The 17,289-nt window shown below is 43.2% G+C and overlaps 1 protein-coding gene across 4 annotated transcripts in view; it reads right to left on the reverse strand.

Moving 5' to 3' along the window:
* syne1a (spectrin repeat containing, nuclear envelope 1a) overlaps positions 1-17,289 on the reverse strand; it is a 131,505-nt gene that overhangs the window by 74,172 nt on the left and 40,044 nt on the right. For 2 of the 4 annotated variants that reach the window (XM_034142801.1, XM_034142800.1), the window contains exons 1-22: positions 17,005-17,092; positions 16,584-16,771; positions 15,373-15,496; positions 15,043-15,209; positions 14,739-14,892; positions 13,948-14,603; positions 13,457-13,636; positions 13,089-13,242; positions 12,493-12,651; positions 11,638-11,820; positions 11,427-11,528; positions 11,062-11,265; positions 10,407-10,614; positions 9,469-9,581; positions 8,737-8,942; positions 8,494-8,655; positions 8,116-8,395; positions 6,991-7,163; positions 5,254-5,563; positions 4,971-5,135; positions 3,068-3,427; positions 1,452-1,588 (exon numbers count right to left, since the gene is read on the reverse strand). In XM_034142801.1, the coding sequence (XP_033998692.1) occupies positions 1,452-1,588; positions 3,068-3,427; positions 4,971-5,135; positions 5,254-5,563; positions 6,991-7,163; positions 8,116-8,395; positions 8,494-8,655; positions 8,737-8,942; positions 9,469-9,581; positions 10,407-10,614; positions 11,062-11,265; positions 11,427-11,528; positions 11,638-11,820; positions 12,493-12,651; positions 13,089-13,242; positions 13,457-13,636; positions 13,948-14,603; positions 14,739-14,892; positions 15,043-15,209; positions 15,373-15,496; positions 16,584-16,771; positions 17,005-17,007 (4,388 nt within the window). In that variant the 5' untranslated portion in view covers positions 17,008-17,092. Of the gene's footprint in view, positions 1-1,451; positions 1,589-1,777; positions 2,025-3,067; positions 3,428-4,970; positions 5,136-5,253; positions 5,564-6,990; positions 7,164-8,115; positions 8,396-8,493; positions 8,656-8,736; positions 8,943-9,468; positions 9,582-10,406; positions 10,615-11,061; positions 11,266-11,426; positions 11,529-11,637; positions 11,821-12,492; positions 12,652-13,088; positions 13,243-13,456; positions 13,637-13,947; positions 14,604-14,738; positions 14,893-15,042; positions 15,210-15,372; positions 15,497-16,583; positions 16,772-17,004; positions 17,104-17,289 lie in introns of those variants that run through there. The other 2 variants (XM_034142803.1, XM_034142802.1) reach the window with 2 other exon arrangements.

Consider the following 17,289-nt stretch of genomic DNA (forward strand, 5'->3'; position numbering starts at 1 on the left):
CCATCCACCTCCACAACTCAGACGCTATATGGAACATCCTTTTCTTTATACTACAGGCAAAAATGTAACCTCAATTGCACCAACAAAACGTATTTACTGTTAAGAGTATGCCAAGTCATAATGTGCACAAGTAGGACAAGAAAGGGAAAAGAGTCATTGGGTTTCATATATATTGGGCAGTGGGTGAAGGTTAAAGGGGGGGGGTCTGGAAGTGATGGAAAGGATTACAAGGTGCTCAGCTGTTTGAGCAGGGGTTACTGTCCCAAGGGAGGCATGAGAAAAACAAGAAAAAACCCACACAACCTTCTATTTACACACACAGACACCCTTGAGTTTTAATGATGCGATAAGAGCATGAAAGGGTATTACAGTGAGGTTGGCATGTAATTGGAAGAAGCAGTTTTTTTCTGCTGTGATGGGCAAAAATCTGGCATGAGCTCTGAAACTGCCTTTTCCACCTCCATCTCCTTTCCCCCTACTCTATTTTTTTTACTATCTCTTTCCCCTTGCTCTCCTTTCCGCAGTGCTTAATGCAGGACAGGTGCTAAGTGCACACAGGCCAAGTCTGCTACTGACTGAAAAGTCTAGTGAATGAGGAAGGGTGCTGTTTTTGCCAATCAGCAGCCAAAGCCAATTACCCGCCAAAACATCTCCAACATGTTGACCTCACTCAGGTTGTCTGCCAATATTTTTTTGTCACAGTGCTTTGTCCCAGTACTCTACAATATTTTGAGAAAATTAAATAAATAAATAATTCATGCTACTGTATGTTCATACTTGTGCACACATGTCTTTTTTGGCATGGCGTGTTTCACAAGCAAGCGTTAAACCAAATGAACAATAGCAGGCAATTAGAGGGCATGAAAAAAAATCATCCAAATGATATTTCCCTCAAATTACACTCAGCCTTCCATAAAATTAAACTGGAGAAGGACAAAAACTAACAAACACCGTGAACAAGCAGAGGTGAAGGAAGGTGCTTGGATGTCGCATAGCAACTGGTGGCTCGGTTGTTCTCTGTCACCTTTAGCCTTCGTCTGGCTGACATACATGTCACAACAACTCTCTGTGCGAGATGGTCACAAACACACAAGCACACTCTTCTCATACAAATAAGGTTGTAGAACTGTGCCGTTACCCTGCCCACTCTGACATGTGAGCAGTGTTTTTTGGGGGAGGACTCTGCGCTTCTTCTACTGTGGCTTTGGTAATGAATGAATACATGTGTTATGCATGGTCTCATTACGTGCAAGATATGGCAACTATAAGTGAAAACCTTATGCAAAGCAGCAATGTTCTTCTGTTATGCATTCCATAGATGGCAATATAAAGTTATCACCCAGCTTTAGCCAACAAATCTCAGTTTCATTTCAAATCCACATAAGGAAAACAAACACCAAAGTATTTTCCACAACACGCTGTTTCACTTAAGTAGAAAAATGTCCTCTCACCTGTTGTGCTGTTTGATAAGTGCAGTGACTCGGTCAGAGTGTGAGCCCAGGTCTCTGGAGTACCGCACCAGGTCGTTGAGTTGTCCTTTCAACTTCTCTGCCATCGGCTCGGCGCTCTGCAAGCCCTCCAGTATATCCTAAACAACACAAAACACACACCAGCTGGCTCAGTGTGTGTGTGTGTGTGTGTGTGTAACAAGGAGAGACAAGCACCCAACAGATCTGCATGACACCCTTCAATAAGTGCACTCGCATTCCTATTCATACCCTGTCTTCGTCTTTTTAGCTCTTGTCACACACACACACACGCTCCAACACATACTCACAGTGTTGCTTGTACAATAGCATTTCTGTTCTTCGCGCAGTGTGGCAGGAAGGAGCCTTGGATAATGTTCTCCCGCTCTCCTCAGCGTGCCTCACATTCTGCACTCACAAAGTCATGAAATCCTGTCCCATGAAATATGTAAAAGCTCTCTCTCTTTCTCTGTATGACTCTCGCTCGCTTGTTCTCTTTCTGACGTATGACCAATACACAACCCTCCCTTCTTCCCTGTTCTCCTGTAACCGTTGCTCTCTTCTCCTTCCCTCCTCTTCTACTTTCTCTTCCTTCCTCTCTCCTCTTTCTCGCTCCCTCCTCCCACTCCTTGCACTCATTGCCTCTCACACATTTTTCCTCCTTCTCACTCTCTCACGCTCTCTCCCAGTGGAATTCAGCTGTCAGCCGTCACAGATGCGCGATTGGTTCAAACGCACACAAACGAGCGCGTAACGAAAACAAGGCTGGACACAGGAAGCCGGCTGGAGGAGGAGGAGGAGAGAGAGAGAAACGGAGGAGGGGGGAGACTCCTCCTCTGCTCTTTGACAGCCCCAAATTGAGGGAAACCAGAGAAAGGCATGGCTGAAGGAACCCGCCGAGGAGAGTGAGGGTGTGCATGCTGGTATGGCCTTGACAATACAGAGAAATTGTCCCACTGTAAACATCCTGTGGAGGTTAGAAATAGAGCAGCAGGGGAGGTGAGGAGCGAGGGCATCTAAGAAATAACCCCTGCGGTCGAGAGAGACATCACTGTACACTTCAAACAAGTAAGGGGAAAGGGAAGGAATTGAAAGGCGGGAATGTTTGGGAGGGAGAGATAGTGGAAAATAATGGCACAAAATAAACAAAAGGGGGAGGGGTAGAGAGGACAGAAGACAGCTTGAGGAGAAAACAAGGGAAATTGATGGGAAGCTGTCACTCCTTCGTCATCCCAGTAAAGCTGATTTACAAACTAATCTGTTTTAAGGATTTACAAATAGAATGGATAATTACTGAAAGCAGAGCTGAATGCAGAGGATGTATGTCTGCAGTGTGTAAGTGTGTGTGAATGTGTTTGTCTGCGAGTATTTTTCCATTAAACAATGCTAATCACCTTCTCTAAAATTAACATAGTACGATGCTGCACATTGGACACTGTCAGCTTTTTATACATCACAGTTCGCCAACCCCAATCTCAGTCGAACAGAGTTTTTATAATTCATAATTTTTAATAAACTATTGTTAGCAGTGAATACGAGTAAACAACAGTGAATAATTAAAACGTTAAGCTGACATTTATTTAAATCTCATGTTACCATACCTTAGCCATCTGCCATCCCTCCACTGCCTCCTCTCCGTTGCTCCGCCCCTCAGCTCTGATCAGCTCCTGGCTCCACCCCCTCAGACGTCCATCCAGCTCCTTCAGCTCGTCCTCCAGCTGGGCGGTCAGACGCTCATACTCCTCCTCTGAGGCTGCAGCAGAGGCCAGGGCCCCCTCCAGGCCATCCCTGGCCCTCAGAGCGGCCCCCTCCCACTGCTCCAGAGCCTGGGACAGCGCCCCCAGTTGGCGGTCCATGGCCTCGCAGCCGCCCGCAGCCGTGTGCTCCGCCGTGGACGCAGCGCTCCTACGAACCCGGCTGAGGCGCTCTCGGCCCTCCAGCAGCCGACACTCAACGCGCTCCTGAGGAGATGGGAGATATGAGACATAGTTGCTACGGAAACTGTGGCTACGGAAACAGCAACCTCCGATTCTATTTAAAGCTGCCTACATAGACTTCACATATCTCCTGCTCCATCCCTTTCTGCTCTTTGAAAGTGCCTTTGAAGCTTCACTTCTGATGTCCTGTATTTTTATTTGCCATCAGAGTATTCTCTCACAATAACTAATTTCATCCAACGCCTGTATCACACTCCCTCCACGTCTCTCATTCTGTGTGAAAGGTAGCACTTCAGAGGAAGAGGGTGGGAAGAGAAAACACTTGAGTGTGATGTGATAGCATTGAACTGATGGATTAAAAGGGAGAAAAAAAAACAGCAGCTGATAATTTTTGTGTGTGAGAAGAAATACAACACATTAACCTTGAGAGCATGAATGGAAAATGAAAACGGCGCAACTAGCTTGTATAGACAACAAATTATATTTGCTCTTCTACTGAAATGCTTCACACCGCGGCTTTACAAACACAGATATATATAATGTGATAATTAGGGCCCCTGTGTGAAATTGATATGCAAATCAATATCTCCTCACATATTTTCTCACCTCCGTAATTGCAGAATTATAGAACAGGGAGAAGCTTAGGCATTAATTGCACTGCTCTTCCCTTGTACCGTTTTACATGGTAATAGACCGACTTAGTGTCTGTAAAATGTGCCGGGAGAGATTGAGATACTTGGCTGTGATATGGGAACAAATTGAAAACCAATTCCAATTCCCTACATAGTGTGCCCTCCTTCATAGCGGGAGTCCATTAAGATTAGATGGGTTCAGATAATTCAGCAATCAGTTACCTTAGCAACAGACTATACTTTCTAACAGGCTGAAGTTTTCTACTACAACATATACTTGAAGCATGTGGAAGACTTATCCTGATAGCAGTTTCAATTCAGAAAAAACATTTCTTTCTCCATTTAAAGACTCTGAAAATAAAAACAGATGCTGTCCAAATCACTGGGTTGGATTATTATATTATGTACCCTTGTGGTGTAGAATACTGAGGATAAGACTATTATAATTACACAAGTAATTAGCGACTGCTTAAATTGCTACAGTAATCACAAAAAATGTAGACCTTGAAGTGTTTGCTCTTTTTTTTAAATCTGCAATTCCATGACAACTGTGCAAGATCCTTCTGATTATACATTTTTGTGTGAAACGATTAAAACCTCCACTCAATAGACCTTGAGATGAGACTGTTTACTCAAATGGTCCAAACTATTTTTACACGGAGAGACACATTTGATTTAAAATACATTAAGTTCAAATAAAACAGTCTCCTTTGTTTGACAATAACGTCAAAGTAATGAAATTACAGCTCATCTATGTCCACTCTGAAGCACAATAGGCTCGTCTCCTGTCAGATTTGGCATACTATTATCTGTCAACATTCAGGATTGTTTTATTTACTTTTTTTTCCTTGACAATAGCGCATACAAAGCAAACAAAAGGAGCGTCAGCCGGCATCAACAAGGGGATTTCTTTGTATGTGGACACCATGCCTTACCCTCACTTCTGACAGCTTCTTTTTGATGGAGGCAGAGTCTCCTGATGTATCAGACCAGTGATGCAGCTCCTCGCCGGCAGTCATCAGCCAATCAGTGAGCTCCCTCACAGCCTCCAGGTACGCTTGGTGTTCCAACACCACGGCCTGTGCTAGACGTACTCTCTCCTACAAACAAAGACAGAAACAGTTATCAATGCACTTATTAGTATTATTAAAAGCATAGGTTAACTCAGGAGATTCAGCTTTTTTGAAAAATGCAATATAATATGAAGTAACATCGCACCTCCACCAACACTGTGAGGTCATCAAACTGCACCTGCAGTTGGGTGCGGGCGCCATGATTAAAACTTGCATCGCCAGTCTTTTTGAACAGTTCTCTGGCTTTTTCTTCCAGGCTGGACAGCGCCACCTGGTGGTCCTCCAGGTCAGCCAGCAGGGCTCTGAGTCTCTCCAGCTGCGAAGCCTTCTCTCTGGGCCCTGGCTGGGGGGTGAGAGGGGCGCGCACCTCCCTCTCTACAGCCTCCATCCAGCAGCGCAGCTGGGCAGCACCCTCCAGGTAACCCCCCCACTGCGTCACGGTCCACTCTAGGCGACTGGAGGAAAGACAATAGATCTCTGTGTTAGTGTGTAACTGCCACATATGGGAATTAGAGTTTTTGAATAAACAGAGAACATATGAATAAATATGAGGAGTACCCAACATATGGGGAGTTTTTTTTTTATAACCCTAAAACAATTTTGAGACTGCTGAACTTTTGTTGATCTGAATACGCTTATCTGTGAGCTATACAGTATGCAGATTTATACACATTTTTAACAAAAATTAATAATGGTATTTCCTTTTCTGAGTGGTTCAACAAGAATGTTTTATACAAATTTAAATGCAATATGATTACTTTAAACTCAATTTTGGTACATCAAATCTGGACATAAAATGCTCAATATAAATACAGAGTGTGTGTGTATTTGTTTTACTGTTAAATAGTGGAACAGTATATATTTCATACCAATGATATAGCCAAGAAATCTAAATTGTCTGTTATACTGGCTTAGTGGCTTATCCCCTTTATCCTGGTTCAAACACATACGGGCTAAGATTCACACCCACATTCATACTGGCCATCTGTTACCCCTGCATGGACAAATAACGCCAATATTCCCACACGTACTGTACACACACACACACACACACACACACACACACACACACACACACACACACACACACACACACACACACACACACACACACACACACACACACACACACACACACACACACACACACACACACACACACACACACACACACACACACACACACACACACACACACACACACACACACACACACACACACACACACACCTTCGCCTCCTGTTATCCCCTTCCCCTTAAAAAACACAAACACACCCCATGTGTGACCCACTGTTTGCAATCCACCACTTAGTCCTTAATGAGATCAATTTTTGGTTGGAGGGGCCATAATTGCTCAATCAAACACACAAAAATGAAATGCTGATACCCCCACACCCCCCCACACACACACACAGACAGATGCACACACTCTCACACACACACTAACTCTCCCATATACACACGGAAAATAACCTTCTAAATCAGATACATCAATCAGAGTTACAAAAAGAGACAAATACTTCTCATTATGAATTTAACCTAATGGTAATTAATGACATAGAGACATCAATCTATCGTGATTAAAATGACCTGATCCTGATAGAGAGGATTTTTTGGCACACATGTAAATGGCCTCTGAAATGTCCAGGGGTACATTTTAATAGCATATTTAAAAAGTAAAGAATAAAAAGTGGTTGATAAAAATGTGTTTATAGTTCACAGTTTTTTCCAGTTTCTGTAAGTGCAATTCTAAAATGTATTGGTGACAGAATATTACGTTAAAGGCGAGTCCACTTCTTTAGATGTGTAACAGATGTGCACACACACACAGAGCAGGCTATCACATTCAACTCTAGGTGAGGAAACAAACGGAGCCGTCTACCTGTGGCAGCTCATGGCAGTCACAAGTAGCGTGGCCCAAGCATCCTCCACTTCCTGTAGCTGAGAGCGGACCACTTCCTGTCCAGGGGCTCCATAGCTGCGCAGGGCCAACTCACCCTTACCCATCGCCATATTCAGCTTGACCTCCCCCTCCCCCTTCAAAAGCAGGATGTCCTGTGCAAACAAAGCGGGGTCAGATTGGACTTGATTAAGAAATCAGTTGTTTGGAAACTTTCTCAAGTAAACAGCCCCCTCTTGTGTTAACCAGAACAACTGTTGACTGTAATAGCAAACTAAAAAAAGAAACGTAACATTATATTACAGCTGAGCATGTCATCCACTTTTGAAATAATAGGTATGATTCAACAGCTAACTCCTCCAAATTATTCCCATCATACTAATAGTAAAATCATGAAAAAGAGGATGCAGTGCAGGCTTGTTTTACGTTACTTTTCGTTTTAAAGATTAGATAAATTCTGGTCAACAAAGAATAATTTGTTCAGTTTTAAAGCTGACGTGTGATAAATGATTGTGGTATTTTTTTATGTTGTATTGTTAATTTGTTGTAGTTGTAGCTGTATATCCTGTACCAGAACAAAATCAATACACCTTAATACATTTAAAATGGATTAAAGGTGGGGTAGGTAATTTTGGAGAAACCAGCTCGAGATCGCTAGAATTTGAAAATACACAGCCGGAAGAAATCTGCCACTTCCTTACAGAGCCCCTCCTCCAACACACACGAACGCGCACATGACCAATGAGGGCACGAGATAAGTTTGTGCACAGATGGAAGGCTGACAGGCAGGTAGGCCATCCAGTTATTTTAGCCGGGCCGGCTAAAATGATTGGTCGTGCTTTTTACAGTACTACGGCTTCCGCAGATAACATTTTTTAATGGATATTTTGTCAAAGCACTTAAGATATTCATAGCTATCGGGTTGTTAAGAGCATTCCATGGAATATAACAAAAAGTGTATCTCGAGCCGGTTTCTCAAACTTACCTACCCCACCTTTAATTAGGAAAAAAAAGATTCCAACAACTTCATGCATTTTAATATATTAAATATTCCATGGAAATTACAGATATGAAATAGTCTACTAGCAAGAGAACAACACCTCTCACCTGCACAGTCTCCAGCCTCTGCTCTAACTCCTCTTTGGTCCCCATGGTGCTGTCTACTGTCCCCAGCCTCTCTTGGATCTCCTCCAGCCAGGCCCAAACCGCTTGGAGGGTCTCTGCGAAGGCCTGGCTCTCTTGACAGCCCCGCAGCTTCTCCCTGGATGTCTTTAGGAGGGCCTGGTGCTCCATCTGGAGCTGGCCTGTCACTCTGACCTCTCCTCCTGACCCGCGGCCTGCTTCAGACAGAGACTGGGCCTCCTGGCAGAGACGCTCCATGGACTCCCTTGCAAGAGACAGTGATATGTTATGAAAAACATTTAACAGCCCACGCTATGGCATGTATAACATTTGGCCTCAAACACCCACATACTATATACATACCTTCTTGCATGCAGCTCCTTATGGAGGTTTTCCATCCTCTCCAGCTCTTCTGCGGTGTCTGGGGTTCCTTGCTGGCACTCCACTCCAAAAACACGCTCTCTCTTGAGGCTGAGATCCATCTGCTTCAGCCAGTCTCTTACACCCTCCACATAGTCATTAAAGCTGAAAAGGAGTGAATGCATTTTTCTATTTAATTCAAATTCCTTTACTTTGACACACAACACAACAAGAGTGATGACTTACTGTTTGAGAAGGTCAATGCTCTCTTCCAAGTCTCGTCGGCTCTGAGAGCAGCTGTCCAGGTAGTTCCTCCACTCCCTCTGACAGGAGGAGAGATGCTCCTGGATCTGTGCCGCTCCAGCTTTAGGCAGGTGGAGCTGGAGCCTCCCGGCCTCCTCACAGACCTTAGAGAGACGCTCCTCACCCTCTGATGCCCGCTCCACTGACCCCTGTGGATGTAGGAGGAGGAATATGTAGCTAATAAAAACGTGTATGTCCCTGCATATTTCAATTAAAGAAAGAGCCATCAGAAATAGATGTATAACAATCTTTGAGTAGGTAACACATACCTCCCTAAGAAGCTACACAGAGTTATAACTCTCAAGTCTGACTATGGGAGTATTTGTACTTCCATTTCAACTCCCATAAATTCCCAAATGTTTGTTAAATTCAAGCCCAGATTAAGTTTCATCCAATGAAGCATTAACGACACATGGCAGGACTTTTTGATGACCCTCATCAAGAAGTTAATAAAGTAAATAATGTTGACGATACGAAATTCATTGTTACAATAATCACTTATATCTGTTAACTCACTTAACTGACAATACCACTTTATTAGGTGTGTCAACGTTTGACATCACCTGATAACATCAAGAAGTTATTGAAACCTAAGAGGCCTGCCCTGTATATGCTTTTGGTTTATTGCTCCATGAAAAATACATTTAAAAGTATGACATTGTAGTTCGACGTTACCTTTAGTCTTTGCAACTTGGCATGAAGGATGGCATCATCTCCTGATTGGTTAGAGCAGTCTTTCAGCTCCGACTTCACTTCTGTGAGCCGGGAGTGGAAGTCTTGGACGAGCTCTGCTCGGAGGAACAGAAACAACAGGTAAGCTTAAAGGTAAATAAAAACGGTGACAAGTTGAGAAAAACTGATGTATGGTTAAGTATTTAACAGCAAAGAAGGGAGGAGAGTGAGGAGAGGCGATGTGTTGAGGCAGATGGGAAGTGTGGGTGTGTCAACGCTGTGCAGCGCTGGGTTACCTTGGCAACAAGCCCAAAATGAGTCCCTCGAGAGCAGATGTGACGAGAGCAACATTACTCTCCGTGGCACAGGTGTGTGTCTGAGCAATGGGAGCGCACCGGTGTACCAGACAGTGTGTGTCAATGAGTGTGAGTGTAGTGGGCGGATTGAGTGTGCCCTGGGGAAAGATGTAGGATAATCAACACTAAATCTGTTGCACCACTAACATGAACGAATGACAATGCATCATGAGTTGTGCACGGTTTCAATGGATGATTATGAGATTTTAAGTGCTATTAAAAAACTGTTTCAGTGGTTTTATAGTATTCATTATGTAAGCTGTTTTGTATCCAGTCTTAATCCAGTCCTTGTTAGTGTTTATCATATTAAGTCAACATCAATGAACATTTTTAATGTTTCATATATGAAACACTTATATCGTCGAGCCAAAGTATAAACTCATTTCTTGTAGTCATTGATAACTTTAACTGAAATAAGTAAGTTACTCCCAATCCTGACTGTGCTCATTGTGTGATGCTGCGGTAGTACTGATATGTCTTGAAGCACAGAAAACAAAAGAAAATAACAGTCTATAATATTTTGTCTCCTCTTTTTAGTGTTTAAAGACCTCAGTGTCCCCATAATTCCACATTCCTATCTCTTACCGTTGAAGTGGAGCTGTAGCCCGTCCTGCAGGCTGCCTCTGGTCTTGGCACAGCGCTGGGCGACAGCCTCTGTTCGCTTGGCGATGGAGGTGAGGTCAGAGGAGAGGAATGAGAGCTCCTGAGAGGGGTGAGATCTGCACAGGGCACTCAGAGAATCTCTAGCCGAGTCCATGTCTGCCCTCTGTTGCTGCACCACTCTCTGCAGGTCCTGTACATGAAAAGGTGGAAGATCGCAACTAACTTAATCCATCTCCCCTCACAAATCTTTCGGGGAACCTACTATGGTCTTCAGGTTATGTAAAAACCTGAAGTGCCTGACTACAGCTAGTGTTTGGTTTATTCATTATGGGCTACTGTAGTAACGGTGCAACATGGGTACTTAGTGGGAAAGAACTCGCCCCCTATGTACTGTAGATATGTTAACGAAAAACTACAATACTTAGTTTCATGTGATAATACACTCATAAAAAACATAGTTATGATTATTATAAACCATCTCTGCCTTGTTAATGGATGGTCGATAGTAGTGTGAAGTTACAGGGATAGCGATAGAAATAGTTAAACATAGAGGGAGAAGTATTACTTTTCTATCTACTGTATAATATGGATAGGTCTGGAATTATTGTGTTCTTGTATCACATTGAAGGTGTCATACCTTAACTGTACCAATGTCTTCAGGAGAAGTAGCTTCAGTGAGGTCAGATAAGGAACCCTCGACTGCCACCAGCCGCTCGGACATCTGGGACATGAGGTCCTCCAGTCGCTGCTTTTGGAAACTGAAGTAGGTCAAAGTGTGTTTGGCCTGGTTGTACACTTCATGTGCATGGGCCATTTTCTTCCTCAGGTCTGACTCCAGGACCTGGTTATAAAACCAAAAATCCATATAAATATATTTCTATATTCATTTTAGGTACATGTAATTAGTATTTGTGTTTGTATTTCCACATCAGGCTTAGTAGACAATTGGAATTATTTCTCGTAAAAATTTAAGAAAAATCCTCCCAAATTTGTCTTCCATACCTGCATTTGTAACGGGGTTTCCTGCAGTTTGGCCCGCTCCTTCAGCTCTGCCACTCTCTCCTGCAGGGTGTCCAGCCTCTGCTCCCTCTTCTCAACCTCAGCCTGCAGATCAAATTACCAAAGAATTCAATTAAATCACGCCTGCTAAAAACTCATTCTGAATATTATCATACCATCATCCTTTTATGCATTCTGTCCAGTGGGCTCTGACCTGAAAGGTGGCAAGATGGGTCTCTGTCTGCTCTTTATCACTGAGATTGGTCACACTGTCATTGAGATCAGCGATGGAGTTGGCGGCCCATTGGTTAATATCCTGCTCCATGGATTTCAGGTCGTCCCACAGAGATACACAGTAGCCCAGTCTCTCTGTGTTGGTTTGTATTTTCTCTGAGACCTAAAGGAACAGAGACCAGAATTGTATCTGAGTACAGCACAGAATACGTCTCAATCAACAGGAGAGGTAAGATCTCCCTCCCTCTTGTGTTTAGTGTTCCCTCTCTTTAACAAGGGACGGTATGCTTTACTGGGAGATGGAAGAAAAACAAGGCCTAATTGGTTTGACAGATGTGGTGATGAGAAGTGAGAGAGAGAAAGGGAGAGAGGGGGAGACAGAGAGGCAGATAACACGTCTAGACGTGTTTGTATTTCTGTCTCATTTGTGACAGCTGAGCAGCCCCTTAAACTAAATCCCTCAAGAGGAGAAAATGGAAAAAGAGAAAAACTGAAATAAATATCATTTAAAGAAGCGAAGCACAAGTGTTTGGCTGAGCTGTAATCTGGAAGACATAATTGATTCCCCCCCTCAATAGTCAAATCAAAACAACACCACACATCTCTTTATACTCTTCATAGTCATTATCATGTTTCGGCACAGGGAGAATTCATGAAGGACCAAGTGTGTGGATGAGGAGAATTCATGAATGTCAAAAAGTATTATTTCACCATGACTGACTAGGTAGATAGAGGATGTATCATGCATTTCCCTCAATAAAAAAACAGCCCAGTGACTTCCGCTGTCAGGCCCTCTTTCCTCAAACAGGTGCATGTGTTATTGACTACCACTCACCTCCAGCCACTGGTCCCTTAACATCTCCATGTCTCTCTGGAGGGAGCTCGCATCAGAGTTGGGAACCTTCTCCAGCTCTCTCTGCAGGTCCTCCACTGTGCAGATGAGCTGGTCCATGTCTTCCTGTTTTTCTCTCAGCTCGGCCTGCACCGTGTCATGCTAAAGAGACAGGGAAGAGTGCAGAAGGAATGACAACAGGCCGCCACTAGAGGGAGAGATACTGTATGAACAGGGTGGGTATAAGGGGTTTGTTGTTGAAATGCAGTTCTATTGATGAGAGTTTGCAGGAAAAATCTGCATATTACATTCTGAGACTTCTAAATCAATAACTGCATAATTACATAGTGCAGACGTTTGGGAAAAAACGAATTGTTAATGCTCAGTTGGTATATCAGGAAAGATATAGACTAGTTATACACAATATAACAAAGACTTGAAGAATGGAATATCTGTCCTGACATACCTTAGTTGACCTTGACACCCATTTGTTTTGATGTATGAATCATATCTATAAATCTTGTGCAATAACTGCATTATCTGAAAGAAATATCCAAAAACAATTCATAATTTTCTTATGAAAAAATACTAGTACTAACTCGTGTAAAAGTCCTTTTGGCCTCCTGAGCATTGTGGTTGTGGTCGGGCAGATTGTGAGCAACAGCCTGAGCGTTCTCCACCACAGTGGTGAGGATTGACTTCAGGTGGTGAAACTGGCGTAGAAGATCAACCACAACTCCACTCTGTTCCTGACTGCATTAGAAAAGAGAGTAATAAGATCAAGACTATTACTTGGCATATCAATTTGTACTAGATATAAAAGGAAAATACAACATACTTTGCAACCGCTGTTTAACTATTGTGTTTCTATATTTAAATTATAAAATATTCTGCACAGTAGGACCAAAAACAAACATAGACAAGATGTACAGTATGAGTCAAAATCCCTCTCTGCCTTCCCCCTCACCCATTGTTGATCAGAGTGCTGACGTCCTCCCAGGCAGTCTTCACCAGCGCTACCTCCCTGAGAGCCTCCCCAGCCAGCTCACTGTCTCTGAGGGCCAGCTGGCTTCCCTTCTCCTCTAACCACCGCTGGGAATGCTGCAGGGACTGGAGCTCATCCTCCAGCTGGACGAAAAAACGCAGCCTGTGAGAAATAGATGCAGGACACAACAATGGGGATTACTACCCCGATTCCAACATATTATATACATTTTTTCACATTTCAAATTATATTTTGGCTCCATTTATATAAAGGAATATTCGCAGTTTGGCTTACGGTAGGTGTGTGCATGAAAAGCTTAGAGGGTGCACTTGAAAATGACAAAGTATATTCAACAATATGGATGACTTACAAAAACTCTTTAAGTTGTTTGAAATCTTGAAGTTGCAATCATTATTTGCTACAACAATATATATATTTAGGGGCCTGAATTGTGTTGATAACCATTTACAAACCTGTTTTGAAAGGCCTGTACAGTGATCTCTCTGGCCCCCTCTTGCCTCGCTTCATTGTCCAGTTTGTTCAAATTCTTCATCACCTCCTCCTTCCTCTCCCTGAAGGAGGTCCATAATGCTCCTAAAGCGTCTGCTTCACTCTGCCTCCACCCCACCCCCCTCTGCACCTCCTCTAGAGCCATCATCAGGGCCACTGCCTGTCCCCTGCAGGAGGTTCTTCCCTGAGGGTGGCTCAGGTCTCTGTGACCCTGCCACTCTGCCCCACTCAGGTGAAGGTGTGCCTTGCTCAGCTGCCCATCCAACCCGACTGCCTCCGCCTCTAGCCTGGCCACGTCTTTAGCCACTTCCCCTATTCCACGGTGCAGCTCTTCAGCTTTGGCGCGGTCCCAGCTCCCCCGGCCCTCCACTGCCTCATGAAGGCAGCGCACAGTACGAACTGCAGCTTTATGCTTCTCAAGGAAAGTCTTCAACTGATTCAGGCACTCTTTACGGAGGAGCAGGAGGCGCTGGGATTCAGTGAGGGGCTGCAGGCAGTCCTCTCTCCAGCCTTGGAGCTGCTGTTGGGCCTCCGAGGTGGAGCAGTGAAGCAGGGAGGACTCTCTTTGCTGAAGAGTCTCTCTCAGCGATGCATGTGCCTGTAGCTGCACCTCATGCTCCTGCAAGATGGTTCAATCAGACACATTTACATTAGCTCCAACAGCAATCAATACAAAACTCGCTCACTCCAACTACTCTCATATACAAAACCTATGAAGGACATGTTTGTTGACAGCAAAGTATTGATTTCTCACCTTCAGCTGACTAATTGCAGCCTCAAGATCAGCAATATCAACCTGGGAAGAGCCTCTCAAGCCAGACAGGAAGTGTTCACTCCTTTGGGTCAGAGTCAGATGTGCCTGATCAAATTGTTCCAGTTTTGACAACTGACACTGCAGCAGCTGAAGTCTAAAAGAGTGGAGAGAGGCAGTTTAGATTAAGATAATTACTTTTGTTACAATAGTAGTTTATCTTAAAAAAACAAACACCACTGAATTGAACCACAACATTTCGCGGGTCGAATTATGGATTATGTATGAAAAGTTAAACGAGAGTTACCGATGTGATATGCTGTTCTTCACAGAAGTGCATCTTTCCTCTAGTTGTGCGAGATCGTAGCTGAGCTCTTCAACACGAGTTTCAGATGCTGTTGGGTACAGACACAGAGCGAGATTCACAAGCCCCTGCAGAAGAGCCTCATACGATGCCGTCTCCCCCTGCATTTCCTGGATGGGTGAATCATTATTAAAAAATGAAGCAACACAAAAACTGCAGGAAACACTCTGGATTAGGTGAAGCAAAACTGAATAAAGGGAAGAAAAAACACAAATGCAAAATGTGTATTTAATGGTCAATGAATAACAAGCAAGAAATATAAAAATTATTCACCTGCACGTTGAGTAGTTCATTCCTGAGTTTTTCTTTGTCTGCAGAAAGCAGGTCAGTGTCTGGACAGCAGACAGACTCACACCTGTTCAGCCAGCTTTTCATGGATGAACTCTCCTTTTCAAATCTGCAGAGACAATACATTACAGACAAATGAATTCAAATCAAATACAATTTATGCAGCACCATTTTGAAAATTATTATAATAAAAGCTGATCTAACAATAGATTGATAGTAGCATTCTGTTTACACACGCGCGCACACACACACAGTACAGTGTGTGGTTTGTCTCTTATTATCTGACCAAGCCTCAGTATCATTGACAGGGTCATAATAGGGCAACCATATCTTGCCAGAGCACCCAGAGCTGTAAGTAATCCCTCATAAAAACACCTGCAGGGGAGCAGATTGAGGATCACACAGACCCAGATACACACACAGACACATACTGTATAAACTCAGCTGAAGTTAAGCAGCAAAAATATAAATGGTTATTATAAAAAAAGCCACTGACTTAATAAAATAAAACTAACTCTCTAAACAGCTACAATGTGACTGAGACAGAAGAGAGAGAAACAATTGCTCCAATCTATTCTCCAAGTCTATTGTGTGATCAAAGAAAGCGATGAGAGAAGCATATTATTAGAATAGAAATGCTAAGGCTGACTGAGACAGACAGATTGAGTCAAAGACAGAATCTCGCTTCCCTACACCACACGAAGATAAGGGAATAAAAGAGGAAATTGGCATAGAAAGACGAATTCAGCAAAAAGAGCAGAGGCACAATAAAAGGGAAACCGCAATGTTTATACAATCAGAATAAGATACATGTGTTAAAGAAACAAAACCTGACAGACATTATTTCATCAAAATGAAATCCTTTTTGAGCCAGATAACATTTGTTTGTGCAATGTGACAAACTCCTCAATTGTCAAACACACCTCTTGTAAGTGTTTAAGGGACACACACGAGGTAGAGAGCACGACTGTCAGCACAGCTAGGCATCGCAGCAGCTGGCAAAACATCCTGGATACAATCTTAGGTAAGCTCATGATGACTAAACAGAGGACTTGTTACACAATAAGAGACACTTTCAGATAAATATGCATGTGAAGGTTTTTCTTTTCTTAATTTTAGTAACATTGTTTTTTTGGCAACTTCCCCAACCTTCTAATAAATGCATTAACATAGGCTCACATAACTGTTTGCCCTACCTTTGCCACAATGACAGAAGGCTCTCTAATGTAGATTGCTTTTCTGCTGCCTTTTCCAAAAATTCTCCCTGTTGCTTCTGGAGGTTAGCCACCTCTCCCTCCAGCTGGCTGCCCTCTGCAAGCCTCTTCATGGCTGAACACAGAGCCATCAGCCTGGGGTTCAGCTGCTCAACCGCCTGGTAGACATCCTGGAGGAAACAGATATGTGCTTGTCATCAGCTCTGCGGACTAACAAGTCAACTCTTGAATACAGTTTCAAACTATAGATTACAGGTAAGAAATGTTAATATAGTTTAGGTTTGAGAAAAAAAAAGAAAATGTAATCCCTTCAGATTCCAGAGGTTTAAGCAAAGTCAACCTAACATTTCACACAAATAATTCCAAATAATCACATTCAGGCATACATTGAGTTTCATCTCACCATATGATCCTGGAGGCTCTTGTATGTCTCAGATGATGATGAACAGTATGTGAGAGGACAGTCGAGCTTCTCTTTAAGGTCACTCGTTGTCTTCTTGCACTGACAATGACAAAAAATGCACTTACTCAAAAATGTACCTTAAAGGGGACCTATCATGCAAAATGCACTTTTGTACGTCTTTTATACATGAATATGTGTCCCCGGTGTTCCAGGGAACTCACCAAGTGTCAGAAAACACAACCCTCTCTATTTTCCTCCATACCCAAATCTCTAAAAAAGGGGCTG

This window comes from Trematomus bernacchii, unplaced genomic scaffold (assembly GCF_902827165.1).
Source record: "Trematomus bernacchii unplaced genomic scaffold, fTreBer1.1, whole genome shotgun sequence".
In the NCBI taxonomy this organism is placed as follows: domain Eukaryota; kingdom Metazoa; phylum Chordata; class Actinopteri; order Perciformes; family Nototheniidae; genus Trematomus; species Trematomus bernacchii.